This window comes from Ursus americanus, chromosome 21 (assembly GCF_024610735.1).
Source record: "Ursus americanus isolate L20-20 chromosome 21, mUrsAme1.1.p, whole genome shotgun sequence".
Lineage (NCBI taxonomy): Eukaryota > Metazoa > Chordata > Mammalia > Carnivora > Ursidae > Ursus > Ursus americanus.
This window is the reverse complement of record NC_142147.1, coordinates 28,431,160-28,448,272: the sequence shown is the minus strand read 5'-3', so window position 1 is coordinate 28,448,272 and position 17,113 is coordinate 28,431,160. Positions and strand designations below refer to the sequence as shown.

The 17,113-nt window shown below is 43.1% G+C and overlaps 1 protein-coding gene across 4 annotated transcripts in view; it reads right to left on the bottom strand.

Moving 5' to 3' along the window:
* ZNRF1 (zinc and ring finger 1) overlaps nucleotides 1-16,881 on the bottom strand; it is a 96,309-nt gene extending 79,428 nt beyond the window's left edge. For 3 of the 4 annotated variants that reach the window (XM_045795993.2, XM_045795994.2, XM_045795995.2), the window contains exon 1: nucleotides 15,800-16,881. In XM_045795993.2, the coding sequence (XP_045651949.1) occupies nucleotides 15,800-16,223 (424 nt within the window). In that variant the 5' untranslated portion in view covers nucleotides 16,224-16,881. The remainder of the gene's footprint in view (nucleotides 1-15,799) is intronic. The other variant, XM_045795991.2, reaches the window with a different exon arrangement.
* Nucleotides 16,882-17,113: the final 232 nt, after the last annotated feature.

Genomic DNA, 17,113 nt, shown 5'->3' with positions numbered 1-17,113 from the left:
TTATACAAATTCTTCTGGAAAAGAATGAACATATAAATATTCCTAAACTCCTTTTAAAAGTCTACATTAACCTTTGGGTCACCTGGGTGGCTCAGTCGGTTAAGTATCGCAATCCCTGGGTCCTGGGAGTCCTGCATCAGGCTCCCTGCTCAGCAGGGAGTTTGCTTCTCCCTCTGCCTGCTGCTTCCCCTGCTTGTGCTCGCTCCTTCTCTTTCTCTGACAAATAAATAAATAAAATCTTTAAAAAAAAAAAGTCTACATTAACCATAATAGCAAGAGAAGAAAATAAAATTATGAGTGAAATTTCATAACATATTTGCGGAAATCCCAAGTGGAATATTCACATATTGAATCTAGCAATGTATAAAAAATACATGTATCACAACCAAGTAGGGTTTACTTCCAGAATATAAGCATAGTTAAACATTATAAAATCTATTAATGTAATCATTAACAAATAAAGGGAGAAAGACCATCTGAATAAATGCAAGGGAAAAATCTGATAAAATTGCCACTTGTGATACTTAACAAATTAAGAATAGAAGGGAATAAAGGAAATTGACCAAAAACAGACAATGGTTCCAATGCAAGAAGCACTCCCTTTAATAGGAGGAAAACAAGGATGCCCATGATTACCGATTCAAACAAACTTTTTACTGGAGGAACTAGCCCGCAATCTTAAAAGAAAGAGAAGTGACACAGAAGAGGATTAGAAAAGAAGGAACTAAAGAGTCGTTATTTGCAGATGTGATGATTCTCTTGGATTTTCTTTGTAGATGTTTCCCATTATAACTATTATACTCATTCTCATTCTCTCTCTTTCTAAGAGTTCAGCAAATTTGCTGAATATACAAGAAATCTGAAATGATTATTTAAAAAAATTTAAAGCTATTTACAGTAATAACCCAAAAACAAGGTACCTAGTGATAAATCCAACAAAAGGGATTCAAGATTTTTAAAAAATTATAAAGCTTTATCTAAAAACATTTCATAATAATATGAGGTCACATTTACACATCACTTATTATCTGCCGGGCACTGTTTTGAATGGTGTGGTTATGCCTATAAATTAGTTTAATTCATTAAATAGTCCCATCTGATAGATATAATTATTATTAGCCTCACTTTAGATTTAAATAAATTATGGTACAAGGATAAATCACTTGCCCAAGATTCCAAAACTAAAAATCAGCTACACTGGGATTCAAATCTAAGGCAGTCTGGCTCCAAGCCTGCAACCCTAGCCAGTACCCTACACTGCCTCTCCCAAGAAGGGTGTCCCACTCCTCTCATGAAGGCACCTCTGGCTCACTTGACTCAAGCCTCCAGGAGATAGTTTCATGTCATTATGAGGCAGACTCGACCTGAACCATGGGCAACAAGCCCCTATTTCAACAGATGGGATCAGAGCACAAACCTTGGGAGCAAAGGTTCATGGTAAGAATACAGAACAACTCTGAAGAAAATAGATCTCAGCATTAGATCTAGCCACCCCTTCAGACACTGTGTCACTTTTAAGATCACGTGGTTTTCCCATTCCCAGGAGGTCAATGTAGATTCCTCAGACTTGATAAGTTTCATTTATTTTTTTATTTTTATTTTTTTAAAGATTTTATTTATCTATTTGACAGAGACAGACAGACAGCTAGAGAGGGAACACAAGCAGGGGGAGTGGGAGAGGAAGAAGCAGGCTCCCAGCAGAGGAGCCTGATGCGGGGCTCGATCCCAGAACACCAAGATCATGCCCTGAGCCGAAGGCAGACGCTTAAAGACTGAGCCACCCAGGCGCCCCGGTAAGTTTCATTTATTAACATCTTAAGCTACTTTACAGAGTCAAGAACTATATGGACATTCAATTATTTATGTGTTCCTAGTAACATCTGAGGATTCTGGGTGATGCAAATGCAATATTTATTTGTGCAAATTTTGCAATTTTTCTGTAAGTCTGAAATTATTTCAAAGCTTTAAAAAATACTTTAAACTTCTATTATATCTGTAAACCCATTCCCATCGGGTCCATAGGTAGACTCAAGTTTATAAAGATGGCAACTGATAAACTCAATGTAATTCCAATAAATATCCTAACAGTGTTTCCCCCAAAGAAGTTGACAAAGCTGATTCTGGGAGCAGAAAGTGCCAAAAATAGCTAACCAGTTTTTGTTGTTTTTACTGTTGTTGTCTGTAACATACAGAAAGAACTGTTTATTCTGCTGTTTGCAATACAAAGACATAGGGAAACATTATTGTTTGTACAACATAGTAAGGGAAAAAATTCAAAACTGCCCATTAGGGTCAGTTTGCCAGATGTCCTGTCATTAAGAATACCAGCTATAAACAGAGCAGTTCCTAGTACTTTGTACTTCATTTTGTTTATTCTATCCTGATTCCCTTATTTGTCCCCTAGAAAGCTTCACTTAGACAACACAGCTTTGAAAAAGAATAACAAGATGAAAGGATTTGCCCTTCCACACAGCAAGACAAAACTACAGTAATTAAGAAAGTGTTAGCACAGGGATAGACAAATTGACCAATGGAACAGAACAAAAAGCCCAGGAAAAATACAGGCCTGGAAGGAAACTTGATATATGACAGAGGTGGCTTTGCAAATCAGTAGGAAAGGACTTCACCATTCTTCACTTGCTGCTGGGAGAGCTAGTACTCACACGGGAAAAAAAAATATATTCTTATCCTACCCCATTCAAATTTAATTATCCAGGGATTAAGGATGTAAATATGAAAGGCAAAAGTTAAAAACTTTTAGAAGAAAATCTAAGATAATATCTTTATGACCTCAGGGAAAGAAAATCTTTCTTAAGACACAAAATGCATATGGTATAAGGAAAAACACTGGAATATTCAATTACACAATTAGGCTAACTGTAACAAATCACAAAAAGAATAAAGAGATAAGCCATACACTGGGAGAAATACATCTGCATTACATATGACAACAAATAATTATTGTCTGGAAACAGAACAAAAATATAAATTCATACAAACCAGTCAGAGAAGGATAAACTCTCCAACATAAACATGGGTAAAAGACATGAACAAGCGTTTCATAGAAGAGAAACATTTAGTTTAAATATATGATATTAATATATTAATTATATGTAAACACATATTATCAAATATATAAATAACAAAATCACAGTGGTATTCCATTTCATACCCACGAGAGCTTGCCAAAAGTTAAAGTATGATGATATCAAGTTTTGGCAGGGGCATGGAGGAAGTGAAAATATGCTATTTGGGGAATGTAAATTGGTACAAGAATATTGGAGAACCACTGGGCAATATCTCATTAAAGGTTGAAGATATATATATATATCTATGACCCAGCTATTTCACGACTAAGGATGTACCCTAAAAAACTCTCACTCAAGTATGTAAACAAACATAGAAAAAATTCTCAAAGCAACTGAAAATAACTTTAATAGCCAGTATAAGAGAATGGATCAAGAAATGGTGATATTTGTGGTACAGTCGTACAACAGTGAACATGAATGTGTCAATACAAGCAAAAAGTAGTACGAAGGATTTATGGATCTCAAATCCATTTTGAGATTACATATATATATTATATATATTGTATATATATAATATATATGGGATTGAGTCATAATGACGAAGTTTATTGTGACTTAAATGAATATTGTTTTAGACAGAAACGTGCAATAAAAGTATAAATATATAGAGGATGATGAACAGGAGAGTCAGGCAATGGTTACCTTTGGGGAGGGAAGAAAAAATATGGGAACTGGGTAGGTTTTATGCAGTTACATCTGTAATGGTTTATTTATTAATCTGTTTGGTAGGTAAATACATTATCTCTTTTGAATGCCTAAAATAGTTTTTTGGAAAAGATTCCAAGAGACCAGAGCTTCTATTCAGTCATACCAGTATCTGATCTCCTGAAACGTGCAAGTGAAACCAAAATTGAGATAGTATAAACTCCTGTGACTTTTTCATTTCGCCATCACAGGACTGAAACGTTAGAGTTCCTCTAATACAAGTAAATGGACAGGAGAAGGAAGGGTCAGGCTCTAGCCTGGATCCTATGACACATTTACCCTGAGGACCCTCAAGGAAAAGAGGGGTACAGGAATAATTCCAGCTATTTCATAAAAGTAATCATTGCCTTGCAGAAAAAGGATTTGACAAAGTACAACACCCATTTGAAATAAAAACCATCAACAAAGTAGGTCTAGAGGGAACACACCTCAACATAATAAAGGCCTTATATATAAAAAAACCCACAGTTAACATCATACTGAATGGGGAAAATCTGAGAGCTTTTCCCCTAAGGTCAGGAACAAGACAAGGATGTCCACTCTCAGCACTTTTATCCAACACGGTACTGGAAGTCCTAGCCACAGCAATTAGACAATCAAAGGAAATAAAAGGCATTCAAATTGGTAAGGAAGAAGTAAAACTTCAACTATTTGCAGATGACATGATACTATATATAGAAAACCCAAAAGACTCCATTGACAAACTACCAGAACTGATAGCTGAATTTAGTAAAGTCACAGGATACAAAAATCAATGTAAAGAAATCTGCTGCATTCTTATTCATTAATAATAAAGCAGCAGAAAGTGAAATTAGAAAACAATTCCATTTATAATTGCACCCAAAACAATAAAATACCTAGAAACAAACTTAAGCAAAGAGGTGAAAGACCTGTACTCTGAAAACTATAAAACACTGATGAAAGAAATTCAAGACGGCAATAAGAAATGGAAAGACCTTCCATGCTCATGGGTTGGAAGAACAAATGTTGTTAAAATGTCTATAGTACTCAAACCAATCTACACATTTAATGCAGTGCCTATCAAAATACCAACAGCATTTTTCACAGAGCTAGTACAAAACAAGTCTAAAATTTGTATGGAACCATAAAAGACCCCAAATAGCCAAAGCAATCTTGATAAAGGAAAAACTGGAGGCATCACAATTCCAGACTTCAAGTTATGATACAAACCTGTAGTAATCAAAACAGTATGGTACTGGCATAAAGACAGGCACACAGAAGGGCACCAGGCTGGCTCAGTTGGAAGAGCAGCCAACACTTGGTTCTCAGGTTTGTGAGCTGGAGCCCCACTTGCGGAGTATAGATCACTTAAATAAGCAAAACTTAAAAAGAAAAGTTAAAAATAGAACTACCCTACAACCTAGTAATCGCACTAAGGGTATTTACCTAAAAAGTACAAAAATGCTAATTCATAAAGGGATCCATGCACCCCTGTGTTTACTGCAGCATTATCTACAATAGCCCAACTATGGAAGCAGCCCAAGTCTCCACCAATAGATAAATGGATAAAGAAGCTGTGGTATGTACATACAATGGAGTATTACTCAGACATACAAAAGAATGAAATCTTGCCATTTGCAATGTCACGGATGGCTCTAGAGAGTATAATGCTAAGCAAAATAAGTCAGAGAAAGACAAATACCACATGATTCCATTCGTATGTGCAATTTAAGAAACAAAACAAATGAGCAAAGGAGAAAAAAAAAAGGAGAGACAAACCATGGAACAGACTCTTAACTATAGAGAACAAACTGACGGTTGCCAGAGGGGAGGTGGCGGAGGGATGGGGGAAATAGGTGCTGGGAATTTAGAGTACACTTATCGTGATAAGCACTGAGTGATGTAGAGAATTGTTGAATCACTATAGGGTACATCTGAAAATTATGTAACACTATGTTAACTATACTGGAGTTAAAATTGAAAACTTAATAAAATGGGAAGTCTGGATGGCTCAGTCGGTTAAGCGTCTGCCTTCGGCTCAGGTCAGGATCCTAGGGTGCTGGAATCAAGTCCTGCACAGTCCAGCTCCTTGCTCAGCGGGGAGCCTGCATCTCCCTCTGCCTGCCACTCCCCCTGCTTATGCTCTCTTTCTCTGACAAATAAAAACATCTTAAAAAAAAAAACCAAAATCTTAATTAAAAAAAAGTGACCATCACTTTTTCCTTCAGTGTCTTGAACTCCTTAGGCAAAAGATACTTTGTAATTATGCCATCAATTAAAAATGTTGAGCCTCCACTATATAACCCAAGAAAAAGTCCTCTCTGAGTAGAGGTTCTTCTTGCTCTCACCTTGTTTGAAGACCTGGTCAAAGTCATCCCTGAAGGATGGATCTATAATCCTACAGGCCTGAGAGCTTTAAGGCCCAGAAATCCCCCTCTGAATCCCTTGTTTGTGCTCTTTTCTCTATGAGTTATTGCTGGCTCTTAGGCATTAAATGCTGACTTCCTGTTCCCCTTTATTGAGCTCTGGGGCCTTGGAACTGGTAAGAGGCTTTGAAGAAAAGTACAAAGCCAGGAAAACACGGAATGGAGACAGCTACAACTTTCCAAAGGAAAGCAAATCTTAACACGGTTGTAATAACCTTTCAGACTTTTCCTCTGTCTGTAGCTTACATAAGACAGTGGTTCAGACATAAGAACTGAAGAGTTGTAGGTCACTGAAGTTGGGAACAGTTAAAACTCAGGTTTGGGTGGGCAGAGAGGTTGAGGACAGCATTTTGGATGCTGATAGCATAATCCTAATCCTGGCTTGTTCTCAACTCTTACCAACCCTAGCATTTCCTTCTTCCTTCTCACCATTCTATAGAGGCTGACTGGGTAAGACGCTCACTGTAGGAGTCATTGTAAAGACTTTATTAAGACCTAAAATCTTCAGAGCACAGATGACCTTGTATAAATTGTCTCCTTATAACGCAGTCCCACAGTCAGTGCCAAGCACCAGGACACCATTTCACAATATGGAAAAAGGAGGCACACTCCTCTTACATTGTCATCATTAGGTCCACAGCCATCCCTTAATCCAGAAATGTGATGTTCTTCCCGTAGAAGGCCTCAGGCCCTCTGACCCAAGGCCTGTTTCATGATCCTTTTACACTACAACGGTGTTTTAATGAACTGAGTTTGAATGTTCAACCCCAATCTCATTGGTCATGCTCCTGTGGCAATTCACTGAGCACAGGCCTCCCCCACTCTATTCTGCTGTCCTGCACTTTGAATTCAGGGCTCACCGTCAGCATGGAAAGCACCAGAGTTCTGATATGGCAGCCTCTGGTCATGTTCCACCCAGGGATTTATCATCCACAACCTACTCAAATCCCTCCCCCAACAGCTACCAAAAATTCCCCTGGTGAGAAATGCTATTATGAGAAGGAGTGGCTGCTTTGTGACTCACTGTTTCATTAAAAAGATTTTTTTTTTCAAACAAATTTTCAGTAGAAGAATCCAAAGGTTTTCCAAAGCCACAGCAAACACAGAACAGCTCATAATACTATTTCTCAAAGGTCTGCCACTTCATAGGCGATTCCTATACCTCAAAATACTGGAGATGCTTAGATTCTCTATCCTTTTATGTCGCACTTGGCCTCTGGGCTGAGGGAAGAGGTAGGGAATAGATGAATTAAATACAGCCAACAAGACTGGGCTCGTCAAGTGCGTGTAAGCCAGCCCTCATCAGAGGTATTAGACTTGCCATAGTTCTCCAGGGCAACTGGCTGCAATGGTATGACTATTTCAGCCACATCTGACCAGGACAGAGGAAATCTAATAATATATGGTGTACATGGGGTATTTGGTGATGCTCGTCACAGTAGTGAGTGGTGTTATAACAGAGTTTCTCTGAAAAGCTGACTTAGATAGCATTATACTTTACAGGGCATTAAAAGTGTAAATAATCTAAATAGAATCGAACAATATCACAGCAAGCTAATTTGTATATATGGTAGGCAAGTACTTCAGTGGTTTGGGCTGGAATCCCAAGAACTCCCTCAAATCCTTGTAGGATTCCCAGAGTATTTAGGCAAGCATTAGGATAAAAAATTCTAATGGATCTCCCTAAGGAAATGCACGCTCTTAGCAGGAAAAAAAGGGTTACTGGAGAGGAATCAAATGAAAACATCTCCAAAGAGTTGAGAAATATGGGCAAAGTGACCAAAATGGTTGGGGTCTAGGGTCTTGGGTTCTCCCCGCTCTGTCCCAGATCCTCTGGGCGCCTGCAGATTTAAGTTTCTCCCACATGCTAACAAATCAATTTTGACCTTAAGAGACACTATATGGCAAAGCTGACCAATTTCAGAACAACTCCTTGGGAAGCATGGCTTATTTAGTTGTACTTTTTAGAGGGCTAAAGGGTACTACCAACGAAAAAGCTGGAGCCAAGCAATGCAAACCTAATTCACTAAGATCAAGATGACTACATGTTCACAAATACAAGGTGAGGTTTCTCCAAAAATTAAGGTATCATCTTATAGCCAAGCCCCCATCAAGTCTCTGAGCATGGAGCATTCTTCTAAACGCTTTTCTGTCAGCAAAAAAATACTTGAATATAACACACATTTAATAATTATTTGGGAGAGGTGAGGAGGACATTTCAGTCACCAATGCTGGCTATCATAAACAAGGCTTTAAAAATCACTTAAAATAGCACTGTCAACCTTGCAGAGCTCAGAGACATACAAGACCAAGGGGAAAAACTGTTCCTCATATTTCCTTATGGGTATTTGTGGCTTGGGATGAATTTTACAGAGACAAGATGACTAAAGTGGTAGATCATGCTTCTAGAAAACAGTGTTCAATGACCAGAAAGAAAAGTAGCTCTAGGGATGACAAAGATACCGATGCCAAAGATACACACAAAGAGTTTGCAAAACAGTTTTTCCTTTTGATATTCTCATTGAGAAGACAGAGGACCACTTGTATTAGGATATACGAGGAATCTCTTAGCAGGCACTTGGCTGGAACCACAAAGAAAAGATCACCTGCTCCAGCCCAGAAGCAGGGTTTAGGAAAGAACGGAGAGTGTCAGTGAAGAGTAGGGAGCAAATACCATCCGGGTAGCAGCCTCATGGACAAAACCTTGAATGTATTTATTCAACAGAAGAACTGATGAAGAAGGTAAAAATCTCCCATAAGCTGCAATATTCAGACTCTCTCTTAAGGAGTAAGGAAGCAAAGATTCTTAGAAAGAACAAAGTAATGTTAATCACCCTTATAATAAATATATATTCCCAGCACCTAACACAGGTCCTAGTATAGTGGAGGCACTCAGTGAATACCAGTTGAATAAATGAATGTCTTAACAAATCTCCATACACACACTCAAAAAGTCTCACACTTTTGCGTCTATAGGAAAAAAGGAAAAATAGGTATTTTGTCCATTTAAAGCAACAATCTTGTCTAGCTGCTGGCTGGGGATACATAAAAGAGGATCTGGCTCAGTAAGCCCTTCTGTAGCACAAGCAGCCAAAGGCAGCTGTGCCTTAGAAGAAAAATCAGGGGAAGACAAGCACAGGAGGGAAGGGGACACTGCCACAATTACCTTCTGTTCTGAGCAACTTCAATTCTCAGGACCAAGGCAGATGGGCTCAGGCCTATCTCTGGGAGAAAAAGGCTTAGTTCCATGTAAAAGAAAAACATCAAACCATCAGCAATGCTCTTGCTGGGTGAATCCACCCTCCAGAGCAGCTGAAAGGAAGATCTGTACGGATCCTGCTTAGGGGATACTTGATTCATTTAGTAATATTGAAAATAATGCTGATGAGTGCACCAAAAAAGCATTCAGAGTTCTTTCTTTGTTTGGAATGAGAATTTTCAGAATCATTTGTTACAAGTTCAGATTCTCAGGTGTCTCCTTAGCTCTACTGAATTCTGGGAGTGAGGTCTAGTCATCTGCATTGTTAACAAGCCCCCCAGAGAACACGGGGCAGTCAAGTTTGAAAACCCCTTGACCCATTCACAGAAATCAAGAGGGCACTTGTTTCTGCCTCCTCCTTGTTACAGATCTGAAGAGTGCACTATAAATTCTTACCATGCCTCCTTTAACTTGGTGTTTATAGGGACCCAGTGAATTCCCCCTTCCCCTTTACTTCCAGCAGAGGAAGGTTGTACTCTCGATTCTAATAGCTACAGGGAGATTTCGGGGTAAACAGTCTCATCAGTCTAGAAGCTACCCCTAGCTGCTGCTTTAAGATTAAACTTGGCTCTTTATTTGCTTCACACTTGAGGGTTGCTGCGTTTTCAGGTTATTCATTCATACCCACAACTCACCCCTCAAATATCGAAACCAGGAACCCAAGTGTTGCATTCAAGGATAAACCTCTGTCCTTATTGAGAAAATACGATTCAGAAGTGAAAACTGCTGGGGCGCCTGGGTGGCACAGCGGTTAAGCGTCTGCCTTCGGCTCAGGGCGTGATCCCGGCATTATGGGATCGAGCCCCACATCAGGCTCCTCCGCTATGAGCCTGCTTCTTCCTCTCCAACTCCCCCTGCTTGTGTTCCCTCTCTTGCTGGCTGTCTCTATCTCTGTCAAATAAATAAATAAAATCTTTAAAAAAAAAAAAAAAAAGAAGTGAAAACTGCTGGGTCTATGAGAAGTGCCTTCTCATACTCAAGCCTGTATCCACAATAATCACTAAGGACGATCTGATACAGACTAGGCCATGACAAAGTTTAGAAAAGAAACACATGGTAATTTACACTCATCCAGCATTCTGAAAGGCTGGGATTAGGATTTACGTTTTGAGCTAACCTCAAGATTCTAGTACTACAACCTCAGTGACCCACTGTTACTAGAAGCACCCCTATTTAAGGGTTAGCAGGAGCAAGACTAGTCTGTTTATGTTACGACCACTTCTCTATTAAGTTTTTTCCAATTTGAAACTGTCAAAATTGATGTTTAGTTTTATAATTGATTTACAAAAATGTTAGTGCCCAAGAAGCTTGTGTTGAATATCACATTTGTAAAATACAAAGCACGTCCCTTTTCTCAAAAGGAACTAGAGTTGCATTTCTTTGGTGCAGCGTGGCCTGGCTCAGAGTATTCCTTATGACATATTTGGGGTGTGTCTTTATTTGATAGCAAAATGCACACATCCCATAAAACAAACACTTTAAGAGCCAAACCATTGTTTCTTGCAACACCTTTCAAACCCCAATAAGGAAGAGTGAACTGTGACCTTTAAGGAATTACCGGCTTCTCAAGGGAACTTTTAAAATTTTTATTTTGTAGAAAATAAGCCCTCATGGTAATAGAAAACTATAAACTCCGCTTTACAGAAAAATTTTCATTAACAACAGAACTTCTGCAGGGCAGGAGACCCACCATGCTCTCTGAAGACCAAAGAATGCCTTTCCTTCCCCAGAAACCGTTTAAAGGACCATTACCTCCAGCACACCTATGGTGAGGCACAAAGAGGCTTTCTGATCCACTCCAATGGAGTTGGCAACTCTGTTTAATTATTTAAGGAGAGACAATTAAATCACTTGAGAACCCCAGAATGGCAGCAAATAGAATCCAGGAGATATCCTGCTAGCTTGTTCAAAGACTTATCAAAAGTTACCTTCTATCAGCCCCAGTTGATGACGTGGTGACAACAAAGAACAGTTTAGATTTTTCTGAATATGCACATGTATACATACTTGTGACTAAGAAGCTGGAGAGAAACCTTCCATGACCAGACGTTTTATAGCAGGATCCAGAAAACAGGCAAACTTTTCCTTCCAACATAGTGAATGCTCCATGTTTTCACTCCCACATCTAGAAATCCATGTTCTTTTTTTTTTTTTTAAAGATTTTATTTATTTATTTGACACAGAGAGAGAGAGAGAATGAGTGGGGGGAGTGGCAGAGGGAGAGGGAGAAGCAGACTCCCCGCTGAGCAAGGAGCCCGATGTGGGGCTCGATCCCAGGACTCTGGGATCCTGTCCTGAGCCAAAGGCAGACACTTAACCATCTGAGCCACCCAAGCGCCCTAGAAATCCATGTTCTGAGATAAACAGAGCTACTACAAAAGAATGGCCAGACCTCCAGAACACCACCCAGAAGACCATTTGGAGATTAAACACCTTAGAGAAAATTTTAATGTGGAAAGGAAGGGACACTAACTCTCATCCTATAAGGCAGTTCTTCTCAGTGGCATTCATTATTATCAACGGCATGCCAATGTAGGTCAGGTTTCAGTGGAGAGCACTAGCTTCCATTTTGGGGAAACAGTTCACACAGTTCTCAATCTCCCTGCCTAGCAAATTCTGCAGACAGCAAAAAAGGCAGAGAACTGAAGAAGTCCCTACAGGAACACCCCTCTCCTTATGTATGTTATTTGGCTTTTGTAAACACTAGCTCGTGAGACCCTCAAGATGACTCTGAAAGGTAAGCAGGACAGGCATTATCTCCACCTTACAGGTGAGAAAATAGTGCCTCTGAGGCTAAATGACTCACGTGCCCAAGATCACAAGTCAGGCAGTCATCTGGTAGCCCAACCAGTAGATGAGTCTAGCCCTCTGCCTCGCCGGCCAATCCGATTTCCAGGACACTGGCCAGCTTCCTCGTGTTTCGGGATGGAAGGCAGTGCAGTGTAATGGTTAGGAGCCCAGGTCCTGACACCGGCAGACCTACATTCCAATCCCAGCTCTGCCACCTCTTCGTTATCTGACCTTGTGTCTGCTCCTCACCTTACATCTCCGTTTCCTCACCTGTAAAATGGGGATGACACCATCTACCACACAGAGTTATAGTGATGATTAAATGAGATGACGGACATGGGGCGCTCAGATTCATTCCCTCAGCAAATATTTGTGCCAGGCACACACGGTGCAAGAGATACAAGAGTGAGCAAGAGGCACAGTCCTACTTTCACGGAGCTTAAAATTCAGTCAAACTAAATAGAAAAGGCAAATGGATAAATAAGATACTTGTAAAGTGTGTGAAGTGCTGTTAAGGTAATAGGTGAGTGGTTGGAAAGATTAACAGGAGGGAGGCAAATTTTAAGAGTGGTGTCTAAGGAGAAATTTCAGTTTGAGGCATGAGGGATCAGGAAGAGGTATCCATACACAGGATGGAAAGCAGAAGGGAAAGCATTCCAGTTACAGGGACCAGGGCGTGCAAGGGTCACAACCTGGGGAAGCTTGGGAACCACAAGAAGACAAATGTGATGGCTAATGTATCCTCACGGGATTTGGGGAACAACCTTCACAGGCTGGCTGCCAAGACTACCACAGTTATTTTAAAAATAACAAAGATGAGGCTCGAGAGAGGTGATGTCTTTCCCAAGGTCAGACCTACTCTGAGGAGGGCCTGAGACCCCAGGATTCTGCCTCCAGACACAACATCAGCTCCCTCCCTCTGAGGAAGCTTCATGCACACTGAACTCCCCCACTTATTTCACTGACAACTGTCTTCGGTGCCCATGAAGAGTTCCAAAAGCACCTTAAAAACAGAAGCAACAGCAATCACATCAACTTCTAGGCATCTAGTCAATTGTGCACCAAAGTCCTTATCCTTCACTCTTATGACACAGGAGCAAAAACTGCTTGGACCTTACTCAAAGCCTCCAAAATAGAAACAAGTTTCTCTTCTTACAGCAATAAACAAGAGAGGAAAGGGATGTCCTGGAAGGAAGATCCTGTGGCTGTTCCGGAAAGTGAGACAGAACCACCAGTGCAGGAGAGTGGAAATATGAAGGTTCATCTTAAATGAACTGCAAAGGAAAAACGAATTACTTTACTTGAATAAAAGGATGACTCCCTAAAGCAGTGGTTGTCAGTTGGGGTGGTGTTCTGCTCCTACACCAACAGCATTTGGAAATTTTGTGGAGGCATGTAGTGGGCAGAGGCAGGTATGCTCAAAGTCTTACAAAAGGACGGGATGATCCTATAAAGAATGTATTACCCGGGAGGCTGGCTGGCTCAGTCAGTACAGCATGAGACTCTTGATCTTGGGGTCGTAAGCGGAAGCCCCACGTTGAGTATAAAGATTACTTAAAAAAAAAATGTGTATATATATATATATACACACACACACACACACACACACACACAAATTGGGAAAAGACTGTATTACCCAAAATATTAAGAGCAGCCTCACACACTTTTATATTAATCCCAGAGGGATTACTATGCCCCAGCTTTTCCTGTATTCTCATGGTTCGATGGCTCTTCCTACCCTCACTGCAGCTGGATGAAAAAAATTAAACTCAGGTTGCACAACTGAGGAGTCTGAAATTTTGGAATCCAACTGTAAGCTCGTAACTCCAACACGGAACCTGGTACCAGGTGGAATAAGGAAAAAGAAGTTTATAGTAAGAGACAGATAAGAAATTTTAGCAAAACGGGAACTCCTTCCCCAGACAAGCATCCATAGGATTACATGTGTTTTGCAACACACAAAATTCTGTGATTTTAGAGAACCTACTTATACTGCTTTTCAGTTTAAAATCAGATACTAATGACAGTGCTTTCAACAAGTTAATCACAGTCATCTCACAAATGCAGCCTACCGTTTCTGGACCAAATTTTACAAGAAAAAATTTTAATTCATGAGGTCTAAAACGGATCAAATGTGTAAAAGTGCCCAGAGCAGTCACACCTCTCATCTTATTCAGGGCAGAGACTGATGTAGATCAAGGAAGCTCCGATGATATCCAGAGGTCTGTTCAGGAATTAAAATACCATTTTAGCAATTCAAAAGCCACTTTCAAGTGTTACCCTAAATTAGTCACTAGTTTCCCCTCAAAAATTATTTCACAAATTAAAGTTTACAGAATTGAAACAAAAGCCAGACTATTCTCAGAAGTTAAAAAAAAAATTTTTTTTAAATCTACCCTATTTCACAATTGCTAGAACAGTGATCCAATAGATACACCCTCCGTACGGCAATCTTTCTTCTTTCTACACAATATCTAAATTTTCTTAACTCTCCCAAAGAAATCTGAATCTGTTAACTTCTTCACTCCGACCTGACAATTAGCAAATAGGGGCCCCACACCCCTTTTGACCAATTTTCTAGAAGCCTAACCTGGCTTCTCAGGTTAGCTGAGCAGACAGACCTGTTTTCCTCTGGAAGCTCCTGCCAGTGCCTTTTCTGCCCTGCCAGTCAGGGCCTGGGAAATCCTCCTCCAGCTTTTTGCTGGCCTGTCACCAGAAGTTCACAAAATGAATTTATCCAGATTTTTTGAATCCTCCTCTTTTCCTGTCATGTACCAACAACGGCCGGACAATAAAGTCCCACCCCCCATTACAAAAAGATACCGATTACCAGGAAGACCTAGCACTTAGCATGGAGGGGAAGAAAAAAGATGGAGGGATGTGAGAGTCATCGAGCCAAGCCTACTGCATGCAGCACCCGCCACTAGAGCCCTGGTCCTGCAAAGCCTCAGAGGGAGGCTCCCTGGTTAGGCCCTCCATTCGGCAGGCCACACCTGTCTATGGCAGCAGCCTTCCGGCTGCTCCATTTTAAACAATTCAAACAGATCTCCAGCAGGGTGGCAAAACCGGGCACCCCCTTCTCCCAGCAAGAGTGAGAGCCCTAATCCAAACAACACTTGCCCCCAATTTTCTTTCTTTTCACACTCTTTGTTTGGGAGACACCGCTTGGTCAAACTGGATCCCTCTCTCTCTGTTAACGGTGAGGTAGGCACAATGCTGCAGTGACAGAAAGGAAGCGATCGAGGCTGACTTGCTATAAGCCAGACAAGACCTCCTCTCTGAGGACGGTGATGCCGATAAACGGGACTTCAATGGGCAGGTTTCACCCTGCTCATCCACAAGTGAACCAACGCCTGAAGTCCTAAAACGCCCGGCTCCGCAGCCTCGCAGGAAACCTCTTTTCTAAAAGGTAGATAGCCCATTCATCCCCAGGAACCAAAGGGACGGCAGACAGATCCAGGTCGCGCACTCCACATCCAAATCTTCGCAAGCGCGCGAAGGTTTGGGGCGCCCCGGCGCGCCCTCCCTTGCACTCCACCCTCCGAGGCCTCCACCGCTCGCGGACTCACCACTGTGCGAGCTGAACCACCTGGGTGCGATGTGCAGAGGTAGAGCATCCGCCAGCGAGGCTCGGGAGCCCAGGTACAGCATCCCGTCTCTATGGTGACCGCCGCCGGTCTCCTGGTAACCATTGCCATGGGCATAGGTGGAGTCGGACGCAGACCCTCCGCCGCCGGGCGCCCTCTCCGAGTCGCCGGTCCCCCGGGAGGCGGGGGTGTAGAGGCCAAAGGGCACCCCCCCTGCCGTGCTGGGGTCCATGCCCATGCCCGCCACCGAGCTGACCGAGCGGCTGCGCAGCCCCATGGCCCCGCCGCCCGCCCGGTAGTGCCCAAAGTGGGGCGCCCCTCCCGGCGGGGGCACGGCGCTGTCATCGGTGGAGACCCCCGGAAAGGGGCCCCGGGAGCGGGCCGCCGTGCTCTGCTTGCCCCCCATGCTCGCCCGGGCCCCGGTGGGGCGGGAACCTGGAGGCCGAGACCCTCCCCCACTTCTCAGCAGCGGGGGGAGGGTTGGGCGAGCATAAAGGGGGAGGGAGTCAAAAAGGAGACCGGGAGGAAAAAAAGGGGAAAAAAAGAAAAAAGAAAAGAAAACCCACGGGGCGGAAGAGGCAGGCGGGCGGGGATCCCAAACTAAGAATTTAAAACGATCCAAGCCAAACGCATGTTTCCCCTCAAGGTCCAAAGAGGCGCAGTCCGGCGCGGGCTCGGCGCGCCACAGGCCGCCCCCGGGCTCCCGAAAGCCGGTGGAGCCGCAGGGAAGGAGGGAGGAAGGCGGCGGGCGGGCGCAGGGAGGCGCCGGAGGAGGCCGCCCGCCGGACAGGAGGAGGCGGAGGAGGGCTGGGGACACCGGGCGCGTCCCCCGCCTCAGGACGCCGCGAACATGGACGCCGGCCCGGACCCCTCCAGGCCTCGGGCGGGCTGCGGCGCTGGGCGGCCAGGCGGAGCTCGGGAAGCCGCGGTCGCGTCGCGTCGCGCTCTCGCTCCGGCCGCCGCCGGCCCCGCCAGCCGCTCCGCCCCGCTCGGTCCCGGGCTGCGCTCGCCGGCGCTCCTCGCCGCCGTGGAGACAATGGAGGGCGGCAGAGCGCAGGCGCGGCCCGCGCCCCCTCCCCTCCCCCCCGCCGGGTTAACCCCTTCGCGGCCCCTGCGGCGCCCGGCCGCTGACGCCCGGGAGGTCCCCACCCACCCACCCACCCAGCGCGACCGGCCTGTGACCTGAGTGGCCCGAGCCTCGGGGCGTCAGAAACAGAAGCCAGGCGTCTTTTCAAAGCAAGCACTCTTTAAAGGCCCCGAAAATGGCTAATTATTGAGGGGGAACCACCTATGGGA